Genomic DNA, 14,984 nt, shown 5'->3' with positions numbered 1-14,984 from the left:
CCTATCCAACAATATATCACACGTTGGGGTTGGAATGAAAAAAAATGACAGCCCCCACTTTACATGTAGGGGGGGTACCCTAATAAAACATTTTTTTTCTATTTTTTATTTTTGCACTTTGTTGGCGTGATTGATATACATATTGTTACCAAATTTCAGCTTTCTAGTGCTAACGGTTACTGAGATTATCCGCGGACGGACGGACGGACGGACGGACGGACAGACAGACATGGCGAAACTATAAGGGTTCCTAGTTGACTACGGGACCCTAAAAAAGAGTTGTACCTATGCAATCTGTCAGATCAATCTGAAAATTCATAATCTTAAAAAAAGAGTTGTATGCAATCTGTCAGATCAATCTGAAAATTCATAATCTTAAAAAAAAGAGTTGTATGCAATCTGTCAGATCAATCTGAAAATTCATAATCTTAAAAAACAAAAGTGTGTGTGGACAGTCGCGAAATTGTATGGAACTCAGTGCACTCGATCCGATTTTTATAAGATTATGATTTTTAAAGATTATGAATTTTAAGACTGTTGCCAGCCTCAACAATTAATTTTTGTAGTAGGAAACTAATATGGTCATGTTTTTAGACGAAAACGGCGTCATTCTATGCCGTAAATAATATGCAAAACTGGCGGTCTAGCGTGATTTCAATTACGGACTCGCGCGGCAGAACTCAAACTGCCAAAATAATCTTATACCTTTAATCGAGCAATTCTAGTATATTTATTTATTTATATATACCGGCGATCTCGGAAACCGCTCTAACGATTTCCCTGAAATTTGTTATGAGGGGGTTTTCGGGGGTGAAAAATCAATGTAGCTTAGTCTTAGGGCCCAATTAAATAAAATTAAATGCGAATGCGAATTTTACAGTTTTTAAACCCCGAGCGAAGCTCGTTCGCCCAGGTACTTATATATAGTCCGACACAGATGATTTCATTATAATTCAGATTTGCAAACCTCGTTATGATGTAGTTGTCCCTTTATAGGGTTCGTATGCACGTATATACGGACAGAGGGGGGTCAGAAAGGTCAACCCCTTTGTCAAACCACCCTTCCACCCCATCTCACCCTGTGCACTTGCTGTACAGAATGCATGCATGGAGGGGGGGTCTTTACAAAACTTTTACGCTTTTACGCAGTTAGGCTCCTAACCTCCTGTGTGTATGTGACCTCCTGGCGCCTAGGTTGGGCACACACGTTTTTAGAGGTAAGTTTTCTGCTAAGGCGATATCGCATCCACTGGTTAAATTTAAACTCTTTTCACTTGGCAGAAGAAACGGAACCGACAGCTACTACGTCCCGCGCCGAGAGGCTCAGCCCCTCGAGTAATGCGAGCGACGCGTCTTACACTGCCGAACTACATTCCGGCGACGAGACATTCACCAGCGACACTTCTGAAGAAGCAGCGCCACACAGCGGCCAACAGCGCTATCAGTGCCGGCTGTGTGACAAACACTTCGTCAACCAGTCCACCTTGAAGCGACATCAGCGAAACATTCACGCGACAGAGAAAACGTACACTTGCAATAAATGCAAAAAGAAATTTACTACCAAAGTGTATTTGAACAAACATAAATGCCCTTACACCGGGGACGAGCCGTTCGGTTGTAATATTTGTGGCAAGAAATTCACACAGAAGAGTTATTTAAAAATACACAAAGTAAGCCACAACGGAGATAAACCATACAAGTGCGAAATATGTAACCGGGCATTCGCACGAAAATGTTTTTTGCAACAACATCGACAAACTCCGTGCAAAGAAAGTACATACACCTGCGATATATGTAAAAAGCAGTTTTACAAAAAAAGTATACTCAAAAGTCATATATCAACTCACACGGGAATAAAACCATATGGATGTAACGAGTGTGACAAACGGTTTTCAGTAAAATATAATTTGGACGCGCATAAAAGAATGCATACTGGAGACAAATACAGTTGTGAAGTTTGCGACAAACAATTTCTTTCTCGCAACAACTTGATAAGACATAAAATAACTCATACAGGTCAAAAGTACAAATGTACAATTTGTAACAAACAATTTACTCAGAATTATTCTCTAAAGGCACATCAAAAAATCCACACTGGAGAAAAGGTGGCTAGAAAGCCTAGAGAACGAACTCACGCCTGTAAAGATTGTAACAAGCTATTTGAATCAAAGGTGAACTTAGAGAGACATGCGAGGACACATACGGGAGAGAAACCTTTCTCGTGTGAAGCGTGTCACAAGCAATTTACTCAAAAAAGTGGATTATTTAGACATATAGAAACATGTAAATCATGTCCAGCATTTAAATCATAGACTAGACATATTTAGTGTAATACAGAAATGTACTTTTCTCAAAGTTATTTTTGGCTTCGAATAATGCCCTAAGAAATTGATAAACGCACTAAAATAATTTATTTTCGAAATCAGAAAATAGCATATAGATAGACTACAAACTACATTAGGTACCTTAGTTCCTGTTTAAAAAAAAAAACGAATAGGTAAACATTAGTGTTCTTCAAAATAGTATTTACTGAGTCTAAGTAAGAGTATTGATTGTAAGAATTGTATTTTTTTTTTACTTTAAGGTGCATTAGGGTAATTACGAATGACAGAAATTCTCTGGTAATTCCGAAAGGGGAATCTTGATATGATGGAAATAATGGTGATTTTTATGCGACTTTCGTAATTAGTCGACTTTTGGAATTACCCTAATGCACCTTACTTATTTTGAGATGTTATTTAAATGTACATTGCATCTTTATTTCAATATAGAACCGTTTTTCCCCCGAAGGGTAAAAAACGGATATTTAGGTTCCTGCCGAAGCTTGAACCACTAATGAGATTAACACCTTCATAACTCGGCCCTAATCGAGTGAATTCCTCAACTAGTAGCGCCATCTGGCGCGCCAGTCAAGTACTAGTGTCGCCCGGTTACCAGCGCTCGGCTGCTTTTTCCTCAGTACCTTTAGCCGGCAAGGCCCTTAAGGGTGGTTCAAGCTTCGGCAGGAACCTAAATATCCGTTTTTTACCCTTCGGGGGAAAAACGGTTCTATTTAGGTGTCCGTGCCTTCGCTTGAACCACTAATGAGACGTGTTTAAACCTCTGCCGGCGCTGGTTAGGGCGTACTGTGACTGATATACTTTATTTATACAGAAATGTCATAATAAGAAATAGGAAGGTATACAAAGGGATGTTTCAAAATTTAGCCACTAAGGTTTCATGAGTTGAAACTGACTCCACACAGCACAGCACAGTTATCCATTATGACTCTATGATGGTGGTGAATCACTTAATTTATGTATAACATAAAACCGACAGGAAGCCAGTAGTTAATAGATCGGTATTACAATATTTACGGAAATAAAACCTGTTATTTTAATAACATTTTTGTGAGAAAATATCTGTAGCAACCCAAACTCTGAAGAACTTCCCCTTCATCAATGGGTGTTACATCAACGTCGGCTAAATTTGTCTCACGTTTCCCTTACAACAGTCCCTAGTCAGAACAAGATCATATACATGTTTTGTCTAATAAATTCACCAAGATACTAGTCTTCTTCTGCTTAAGATAACTATAATTATATCATGTAACTATAATACACAATTATATCATAGCACTGCCATGAGCATTATGACATTATGTTGAAATTTTTATTTTTCATGTAAATTGATTACTGTACCATAAGTAATGCGCCTATATGTATCTCCGAATATGCATATATTATTGTTAGTATACTGAGTAATAAGCAATATTGACATAGCTTAAACATTGTCTTACATAGCCCACTGCCAAATGTCAACATTTCCCATAGCATAATGTGTTATGAATTCTGTATAAAGAAATTGCACGCTATCATATGTTAATTTGTAATGTATACCCACATCACGATAATGTATGCGTTACTGCTGGACTGGTAGCAAAACTGCAAATAAGATGATAATACATTTTCGGCTTCTGACTGAATTAACAATACCATGGCCATGATTAGCTAAGGATACATATAATAAAAGGTAAGCTCCTACTCAAAGTCTTTACGAGAACGGAAACTATGCAAATTTTTCCTATTAAATTAAAATGGGTCAACTGAGCAAAAAGCTTTGGGATACAAGCGATTGAAACGAATCAATGATCTAATGAATCACACATACTTAGGCGATGATCAAATGAAGGCAATTATTTCTAATTTAATTGACTTTGATACTTCCATGAATATACATGAATGTTAATGCGGGAATCCTCTCTACACTGTACGCGTCAACTTTATTTAGTCTTTTACTATGTCTAGCTAGTATGCTTTTTTCGATATTTGAAATATTTAATTTGTGTTTGAATAATTATGAATATGTGATGCATATATTTTTAGGCTTATCATTTTTATGACTTATGTGCTGGCTAGCCGAATTTATAAAGGCAAAATTGTACGATTCGTGAGCTAGTAATTCTAAAACATTACGACTTATGGCTCTTTAGTCCATTTCGATATTCTAATAAGAATGTAAGACGACAGATAACTCTTCAAATAAGGGTTAATGATGTACGATTACCCATTTATAATTAAAATTCAGTCATCAGCTTAAGATAGTAAATAGTTTTCTTTTCAGAACTTTCGTAATTTATCACCAAATTTCAAAGCAATATATTCTATATTGCTCTTTTGTGCGAATATATATATCTCACGTTCTTTATAAACTGATGTATACACATAAACATACGGGTTAATATTTACTGTATTCTTGCTTATTTCCCAAAATCCATATGCAGCGGGACTTCCCACAAACAAGATGCAACTGTTATGTAGGGTAATACTGATTCTACAATTATATCGAGATGACAATTATTTATTTATCGTATGGCATATAATTAGAATTTTCTTAAAAGTCGTACGTGCGCACGGCTGTAGCATGTAGCGCCACGGACGATGACAATGGTATTTACACTTGCCTGTCATCCGAGACCAATAGGTCAAAATATCGTAGCTATAAGTACTGCGTACCTTAAGCGCTGAGCTTTTATTTTTCATTTAGGTTTCAAGACCTTACTTCTGATAAATATAGTTCATCAATATCTATTTAAACGGCAATAATTTTAAGTTTTCTGTTACCACTAGAAACCCATTTTGCCTAGAATCTGCGCTCCCTTTTATGAGTGTCCTAACAAATTATTGTATGTCAGGTATATTAGGAGTCCGAAGTCTTCTAAATTAAGTCATAAGCACAGTAATGTTATAAACATCATATTTCTAGTTCCTTACACTAAATTCAATTGGGACTGGGACTCGTCCTCTGACCTTACGAACCGTTTTTAAATAAGTTGTGGCGTCTCCTCTGTTACTGACAAATAGTCCCGCCGCAAAATTCTAATAAATGGTGCTTAGTAAGCAACTGCGGAAATGTGTATCGATCCTACAACGCGCTAATGGAGTTCCCAAAAGTTAATTGTAAATATACAACTTCTGTTAATCTCTCTAGGCCCCAGAAACCTATTCAGAAAACATTTGTCAAATGAAATAAACGGGAACTTTCTGTTAGTAATACCGCAGTAGCGGGCGATAATTTTAGGATGCGAGCGCCTCTTTATTTGTAAGAGGAAACTGTGGTCTAAAATCGAAAGAGATTCATCCTTCAATTTCCGTTTAATTTATTATTTCAGAAACAGGCCTCCACATTCAGTGACTACCTTTCAACATTTTATCCATAAGAGTGCCTTAGCAAATTGTGAAAATCGGCTTCTCTCGGAAAATGTATTGCCCTATTGGTTTTAATGAGCTTAAAGTGTTTTCCATATATCATACAACAAATAAGCACTTTGAATACAATTTACCTACACGGTTTCTTGCCTTGTTTTGTGTAGTTGTTTAAGTTTAGGACCAACTTCATTTACTTCGGTCAAGAGATGTAAGCCATAGTTCTTTGCTGTAAATAGTTTGAGAATATTGTTCGGTTGTCTCTTTAATCTAATTCGTTAGTTATTTATAGAAACATAGGATTCGTAACATTACGCCATCGAACTGGGCAACCGACAAATCCTTTTACGACGAGAGTCCGTCCTGAGTAACAATGCAACAAGGCATACTAAAATGCTATTGTACTAAATAACATATCCTTTAAGTCATTTTGCCAAACTATCCACAAAATATCGTATATATTTGGGAGTCAGATTTCCGGTACGAGTTTGTTGTCTTTGTAATTAACCTCTTCAAGGATTGTCTGTAACCTTGGTCTAGCTAACGTTAGTAATAATGCATGATTGAGTATTCTAACCGTTGGTCGATTAACGGCAGTTTGAGGTCAATTTGTAGTACATATATGTATATATCGTACTTAGAAAACTTTCCGAGCTGTATCTTTTTATTTCTGAATGAATTGGTTCAGAAGTCTCTACTGGGTCGATTGTTACAGAAGTAATACTTTTGTCAGTTCGGTATACTGAACAACATATACTGGAACATTATCCGCCATTAGTCCGACTGGATGTTTCAGCCGGACAGCTATAAGTTTGCTGAAATACAGACGAATATCCAGGTTTCACAGAGTAATGAGCCTAGTACAAGAATTTTCCTTTGCGGTAAGTTATTTTGTAGCTAATAGTCAACATTTGCTAAGTACCTGAGTGGTTCTTCTGCATTTCTAAAGTCCGTATCAAGACCCAAGACCATGCGTCAATTATTGACGCCCGTGAGTTGATGAGACTAGAGCTCTAATCATTCATTTAAAAGAATCTGCACACTAGGAATAGCGTAAAACAGTGGCATAAATTAATGGATTTTCTTTTTCCCATTGGTATCTTCGCCTCCCCCTCTCCCTTTCTGATTGGGCAAGAAGGGCTTTGTAATATAAAGTGGTTTTTCATTCTGTTTAGCATCACTATTATGTATATTTCTTAATTCGCTTAGTATCTGGCAACAAAGTGCTAGTTAATTGCTACCGAAGCTCCACCCACACGTTTTTAGATGTGGAAGTGGATTTTCACAACGTCAAACCTGCTAATAAACCTCTATCATGACGAGCATTCTAAAAGTTGACATGACAAATTAGGTTGGCAATAACGGCGTTGCTTTACAGTAATTGGATCACACATTCGTCATCATTATGGCCGTTCAGATATTCACGAGTGAGAGAAATTTGGACATTCCTCACAATCATTCATGTGTTGGTCAGGTGACCACGCTGATTATGTATTAGCTAATTAGGCAATTGAGACGACGCCGATGTCGTTCACTTTACCTGTCTAAAATGACCCCACTTATGGGAACCCATCACGTGATGATTTTTGTCTAATAAGACAATGACTAAACTGTGTAATTGTGTATGTCTCAGGTTAACACGTACGCTGTGGTTCTGATTCGAAAGACCTTCTACGAAGTACATGTTAAAGCGACATAATCTCATTGAGATTCGAGTACAAATACAACATTTTGCCTCGTGATCATAACGCTCGTCTCATGACACGAAAGGTGAATTAGTGCATAGCATGTAATAACCCAATGGGTTCTCACAGGATGTCGTAAATCATCGCATAGGGCAACGAAATCCAAATTCCAAGTCGCTGCAAAGTTTAATCTTTTACGGGGCGACGCTTGTCAATTTATATGACAGTGTACTTTTTCGCACAGCACAACTTTACTCATGTTGTCTCTAATGACGAATCATGTCTGCACAATGAATGATCTCCTTTGTCATATCACGAGGCGATGCCCTATCGGATCGTGGGCCCTATCTTTTCATAGGCCAGGTTATCTAATGGGACCTCATCTGTCGTTTCAAGACATCTCTTGTGTCCTGTCACCTCACGAGGCGAAGCTATGACTTTTCAAGGGACGAACCTATGTCGTCTCACGGGACGTCGCTCTGTCTCGTCTTACGTGAGTGTGGCATTTGTCCCTTATATTCTTTATGACGGTGCATAGGATTACACTGCGTCCCATCGCTGTCAATTTTCTTCATCGTCTCCATGCCACCACACAGGAACAACCCTGTCGTCTCGCGGGACAATGCAATGTCGTCTCATTGGACGACGCCTGTCGTGTCACGGCACGACGCCATGTCGTCTAACGGGACGACACCTGTCGTCTCACGGGACGACGCTTGTTGTCTCACGGGACTACGCCATGTCATCTCACTGGACGACGTCATGTCGTCTCACGGGACGACGCCTGTCGTCTCACGGGACGACGTCTTTCGTCTCACGGGACGACGTCTGTTGTCTCACGAGACGACATCTGTCGTCTCAGAGGACGACGTCTGTCGTCTCACAGGACAACGTCTATCGTCTTACGGGACGACATCTTTCGTCTCACGGGACGAAGTCTGTCGTCTCACACGACGACGTCTGTCGTCTCATGGGACGACGTCTGTCGTCTCACAGGACAACGTCTGTCGTCTCACGGGACGACGCCATGTCAGTCTCACGTGAGTGAGGCATATGTATCCGCGTATTTATGACGGTGCCTACAGGAGGTCACTGCGTCTCGTCGCTGGGCCAAAGGCACCGAGCGGAATATCACGAAGTTAGAAGTAATCATAATCTTTTCGATGTTTTAAATTTCTCGAACTTTTTAAGACTTGCTTTTGTAAACGTGTTGCTCGGCCGAGTTACAAAAGCGTACTGAGGAAAAAGCAGCCGAGCGCTGGTAACCGGGCGACACTAGTACTTGACTGGCGCGCCAGATGGCGCTACTAGTTGAGGAATTCACTCGATTAGGGCCGAGTTATGAAGGTGTTAATCTCATTAGTGGTTCAAGCGAAGGCACGGACACCTAAATAATCCTACTACCTTAAGTTTATCAATAGAGAATGTGCAATGGGCATTAACTTAAACTTAAAACCCAGTTATTTCGTGTAAGTAATCAAGGATTTACATTATAAACAGTAGCTTTTGATGAAGCGGAACTGCCGGTGACGAGAATGTATGACATACTAGCTTTTGCCCGCGGCTTCGCTTGCGTTAGAAAGAGACAAAAAGTAGCCTATGTCACCCTCCATCTCTTCAACTATCTCCACTTAAAAAATCACGTCAATTCGTCGCTCCGTTTAGCCGTGAAAGGCGGACAAACAAACAGACTCACACACTTTCCCATTTATAATATTAATATGGATAAACTTGTAAAAAAAATTCTATGAGATAGGTGTACATTACAAGTGCGTAAAAAAGGAAGTTCGAAACGAGTGGCGATAGATTAAAACAGGACCGAAGGGAGTGTTTTAAATCGACACGAATTCCGAATTTCCTTTTCGCACGTGTATCGTACGACGTTTTTCAGTACAGATGAGCCTCCGAAGTTTCGACCTGGCATATAATGAACCACTTCTCGCACTAGTGCGTAAAAAAAACACCATCTGTACTGAAAGGGTGTGTAATGATTGGTATAACTTTTTTTGGTATAGTAACATTTGATATAACAAACAATATTTTATATATATTTAAAGGATATAATCACTCATTTGACATAATTAACATTTGGTATAACCACAAAATATTTACTTTTATTTTGTATAATCATTATTTCATATAATATTTATTTATAATAACCGTTATATGGTATAACTATCTATTGATATACGACTAGTATAATATAACTAGCAAACAGTATGAAACATTTCATGAATTGGTTTTATTCTTTTTTGAAGGGATCACAGTTGTAACCTAACCTAACCTACTTTTCTGATAGCAGTACATATGTTTAAGGGTCACAGTTCTAACCTAACCTAACCTACTTTTCTTGGTAGCAGCGCGTTGTGTGAAGGGGTCACAGTTGACACAGTTCTAACCTAATCTATTTTTCTGGTAAATGATGGATCTAATTTATTTTACAATTTTTTTTATACTGACTGTGCTTTAGAAAGAATTTGTGTTATACAATGTATTTATTATCGGAAATAAGCATTATACTCAAAGTATGTTATAATAAATGTTATTCGAGAAAATGATCATTATATTAAATAAGAATTATACAATTTGTTAGTATGTTATTATATGATTCAATAATTATATCAAATGATCGTTATAACGACTAAAAATATATCAAAAAAAGTTATATCGATCGATACGCACCCGTACTGAAAATGAATTTTACTCCACTGTAGTGCAGTATTTAATTAAAAGATAAATAAATAGTGTGGTTAAGACTTTCACCGTCCTCTTTCTTCCCGTGGGTGTAGTAGAAGTCGACTGTGGGATATGGGTAAAATTGTGGTGCAGGCGAAAGGCTGGCAATCTGTAACAGCAAAGTCACAATTTCGTTTTCTTTCAACCCCCGTAATCACCAAGAGTGGCACTGAAACTTAAGAAGTTTCATGTGCTCTGCCTATCCCTTTATGGGATACAGGCGTGACATTACTCGTATGTATGTAAAATATTAATCAAGGCAAGCAAAGGAATCACGCCTCTTGGCATTTATTATCAGTCAAGAATAAGAAATATCTGAATAAGTTAAAGTGGAAAGTAATTTGTTTTTCCCCTCACTAGCTCGGAAACATGTGTTTTGTCCTTTAATACCAGCGGGTAAAAACGCATTTTATCCACTAGTGGGTAAAGTAATTTGACCTTGAATAAAGTCAAATTAACTGCTAACAAAGTTAATAAAAGTAGGTGAATCTAGTAATAAAGATGATTTACCACCTGTGGAACTACTGGAAGCAGTGATAAACGCATTTTTTGCGTTGTAGTTTCCTCGCTATAGTGAGGGGAAAAGTTTTGTGTTACACTCTGGTGCAAATGTATTTTACTTCTCGTGTGTTAAAAAAACTCGCAAGTTCAGGATTCTATTCTCGAACCACTCGCTTCGCTCGTGGTTCAACTATAGAATTCTTTCACTTGCTCGTTTTTCAATTCCACACTCGGCGTTAAAATACAACTTTGCCCCCTTGTATAACAAATAACTATTACCTCGCCTTGGGCGAGACACCAATATGAATGGTTCCTAAACGAGAGATTATAATTACTTGTTACTTGTAGGCTATTGACTAATAGTGAATTTCGTTCAATAACTATTCAAGTATTAACCAAAAACTTGTTTTCTGTCATATTCGATGTATGTTTGGATATCTAAATATGTACATTAAAATAAAATTAGGTAATTACTTCAATACTTGTATTTTAGTAAAATACAATTAAAAGACCAAGTGACTTTTATTCTTTTTTATTAATTATCAAGAATTAGTAACAAAACTTATCCACTTATACTACTCATTATAATTGTAATCATTGAAAGAAAGATGAACATATTAGTGACATAAACTATTATCATGCAAATAGCCAATGCACCTACAGCATTATTGGGAGTTTTCAAATACAAGTCCTTTCATTAGTTCAGGTATGTTGTTTTGAAATGCAAGATCAAAAAGAGCATCAAATGAGGCCGGAGTTACATTTTTGATCAGCTTTTTTATGCATCCGGCAGCCAACTTATCCATCAAACAGCGTCTCGCCAACAAAAGAAGTGGTTCTAGCCCTGTATTGGGAATAGTGCCTAAGTACATGTATTCCTTCAAGTGTTGTAAGGTCTGTACTGTCACCCCCACCATGTCAATGCTGGCTTCTCCTGTCTCTCTCCACTGCCCCTTCAGCATTGCCCGGAACATCTCGCTATGAATGAACAGTATACTTTTATGTACAGGCACAGTGCCATCAGTCGCCCGCAGCTTGAAGTCGGTGAACTCTATTTCTTGATAAAGTTCACTGTATACATTTGAGGGGTCATTTTGTGTTGGGACATCTACAGAGAAGTTTATATCAAATGTATACAAAAGAACTTTTTCATTAGAAATTTTACATACAGAAATGTCAGGTTGTTTTTCTTTTATAACTATTACTTCTGTCCATTCATTTTGACACAGAAGATGTTTATCAAATCCTTCGGTTTTTATGTTTAGTAAAATATTGCGACATTCCTTTGCATATGATTTTTTTGTATTTGCACTGCTTGCCTTAATTTTGACTGAAATGCAATATGGAGGTTTATGGTGTTTATAGTAAGTCGTCGTTATTGCATAAACTACAGCTGTGATTTCAGAGCGGTCATCGAGGAAAATACTATCACTTCTAATATCACCATGATGATCTTCAAACCGTATAACAGAAAAGGTGGCCTTCACATTAGAGCCACTCCGTTGTTTCTTCACTATACTGGAAATGAAGTGAACGTATTTCATTCATTATGGCAAATATTAGTTTAAAACATAAAGAACTGAACACCGACATTACAGTTGCCCTGTAATTAGTTCCCAATCCCATACAAGTTGGAGAGTTACATTGGCGGCAATAGAGTAGGTACTAAACGGGAACTTTACTTACCACGTACCGTTAGACATTGTATTAATTTAATTGAAATATCTCGACTTGGGTGTTGTTAGTTACGGTATGCAACAATAAACCAAAGAGAATATAATCACTACGTTTTCAATAAACTTCAATAAAGACCCTCTACCAGTCTAACCTATAGAAACGTTCGAGTGGTTTGTCGTTTTCGTTTATTAGGATTTAGGAGTCGGTTGACAAATTCAAATAAATAGGGTATTTTTTTCCTCGAAAACTGTTCTGTCGAAATCAATCATAGAGTTTTATTTTATACCTTGAATGGCCTAGAAACGATAATTGAATCGACAGCACTATTTTAGATATTTATTTGTAAAAAAAGCTAAAATGTCATTATTGTCATTAGTCATTTTATTGTCAGCTGTCAACTCACTGCTTAGAGTGCTCAGCTACCTTTGAGCATTTTGTGTTTCACTCATCAGTTTTTCCTTAGTTTTTCGTTTCTTCTGTTGATTTCATTTTTAACCGCCGCCCAAATCTCAAGATTTTCCAAAGAGCAATGGAGCGCAGCATACTTGTAGTTCATAGAACCGATCGGGTTAGGAACACCGAACTGCGCTCCAGAACTGGTATAGTAGATGTGGGTGTCAAGACAGCCAAGCTCAAGTGGGATTGGGCGGGGCATGTTTGCGGAATGTACTCGGAACGGTGGGCCAAAGTGACTACTGAATGGTTACTGCAAATTAGCCCAGCCAGAGGTAGACCAAAGAAGAGATGGCGGGACGACCTTGACGTATTTTGTAACAACTGGCAATAGCGGACATCAATCCGTAAGGAGTGGAGAAGGGAAGTTTACGTCTTTCCTATACAAAATGTATTAAGCAGGCGTTTTTTAAATTACACTCAAGCGACGCGGCGCAGGCGTCCGCTCCACGCCCCACGTCCCTTGCCGTTTCAGGTGTATTTTACGCCTTAGCTTGCTTTGTCGCTGGTGGTGTAAGGTATGATAAATAAGAATAACATACTGGAAGTTTAAGTAGGTACAGGTGCACCCATATAAGAAATGGTTACAGTATAATCCCATGTGCTGACTGGTTCAGAATTTCACCACCCCTTTCTTCCCGTGATCGTAGAAGTCAACTAAGAGATTATGTTACTTTTTCAGGAACAATTCTTTATTTTAATATTTTCACTGTTTTTTAGGGTTCCGTAGTCAACTAGGAACCCTTATAGTTTCGCCATGTCTGTCTGTCCGTCCGTCCATCTGCGGATAATCTCAGTGACCGTTAGCACTAGAAAGCTGAAATTTGGTACCAATATGTATATGAATCACGCCGACAAAGTGGTAAAATAAAAAGTGGAATAAAATGTGTCCCCCTCCCCCCCTCTAACTTTTGAACCATAATTATGTTTAAAAAATATGAAAAAAATCACAAAAGTACAACTTTATAAAGACTTTCTAGGAAAATTATTTTGAACTTAACAGGTTCAGTAGTTTTTGAGAAAAATACGGAAACTAAGGAACCCTACACTGCCTACACTGAGCGTGGCCCGACACGCTCTTGGCCGGTTTTTGTTATGTCAGTTTAAGTTTCGTGACGCATTGGTTTTATTGTCATGTCATGTATGGCAGAAACTTGTTAAAATCAAGATCGCAATAAACGCGTTTTACTAATAAATAAATAAATAATGTTGATTTTTTTAAATGTTTATTCAAATTTTTATTTGATACATACATATATTTATATTTGATTTTATACACTACACATAGGTTTTTACATTATAGGTAGGTAAGGTAAGTAAGTAGGTAGGTAAGTACGTAATATTATCTTAAAATAAAACTAAACAAAATTATTCTAAAATTAACCTGTGACACGTCAAGTCTAGTTTACGATTAACGAAAGTTCTAGTTTACGATTAACATGGATTTCCGCAAAGTAACGCCTGATTCCATCGATTACAAACAATTTACTCAGAATTATTCTCTAAAGGCACATCAAAAAATCCACACTGGAGAAAAGGTGGCTAGAAAGCCTAGAGAACGAACTCACGCCTGTAAAGATTGTAACAAGCTATTTGAATCAAAGGTGAACTTAGAGAGACATGCGAGGACACATACGGGAGAGAAACCTTTCTCGTGTGAAGCGTGTCACAAGCAATTTACTCAAAAAAGTGGACTATTTAGACATATAGAAACATGTAAATGATGTCCAGCATTTAAATCATAGTCTTATTTAGTGTTATGCAGAAATATACTTTTTCATCACATTTGCTGTTTAAAGGTATCATTGCGTCTTCGTGTACTGAAGCATAATGTACTATTTTATTCCCAAGGGAATAATGGATTTAGTTTTAAAAATTAATACAATCCGTACAATACTTCAGGCAAAGGATGTTTCAATCTGCCAAGGATTTTTATTGCACAACCAAAATTTGACTATTAAACTACAAAATATATTATACGGTATGAAAAATGCATTTCATTTATGTTTTACAATTATTTCAGTTTGTTTTGCATATTTAACTCAGATAAATTGTTATAATTTACAATCTGACAATACCGCGTGCGTACGCGAGGCACCCACCGTTGCCTATTTACAAAAACAAACACCTACAAATTTACAAAAAAAAAAGAGTACAAATGGCGGACTTAACGCCTTGAGGCATTCTCTACCAGTCAACCATTGGGCTAAACAGAAAGCTTAGTTTGGTGCAGGATTAAAAAAAATTA

At 37.4% G+C, this 14,984-nt stretch overlaps 1 protein-coding gene and 1 long non-coding RNA gene across 4 annotated transcripts in view; one reads left to right on the top strand and one right to left on the bottom strand.

The window, feature by feature from the left end:
• Window positions 1–14,541, top strand: part of LOC125239612 (zinc finger protein OZF-like) — a 38,809-nt gene extending 24,268 nt beyond the window's left edge. For 2 of the 3 annotated variants that reach the window (XM_048147221.1, XM_048147220.1), the window contains exon 6: window positions 1,282–2,763. In XM_048147221.1, coding sequence (XP_048003178.1) covers window positions 1,282–2,312 — 1,031 coding nt within the window. In that variant the 3' untranslated portion in view covers window positions 2,313–2,763. Of the gene's footprint in view, window positions 1–1,281; window positions 2,764–14,221 lie in introns of those variants that run through there. The other variant, XM_048147224.1, reaches the window with a different exon arrangement.
• LOC125239616 lies at window positions 11,123–12,420 on the bottom strand. Its single transcript, XR_007178539.1, has 2 exons — window positions 12,293–12,420; window positions 11,123–12,124 (listed from the first exon to the last, which is right to left on the bottom strand). It is a non-coding gene; the product is annotated as an uncharacterized LOC125239616 (long non-coding RNA).
• Window positions 14,542–14,984: the final 443 nt, after the last annotated feature.

Source organism: Leguminivora glycinivorella, chromosome 26 (genome assembly GCF_023078275.1).
Source record: "Leguminivora glycinivorella isolate SPB_JAAS2020 chromosome 26, LegGlyc_1.1, whole genome shotgun sequence".
NCBI lineage: Eukaryota > Metazoa > Arthropoda > Insecta > Lepidoptera > Tortricidae > Leguminivora > Leguminivora glycinivorella.
Note: the sequence above shows the minus strand (reverse complement) of the source record. Positions and strands in the feature narration are given on the sequence as shown.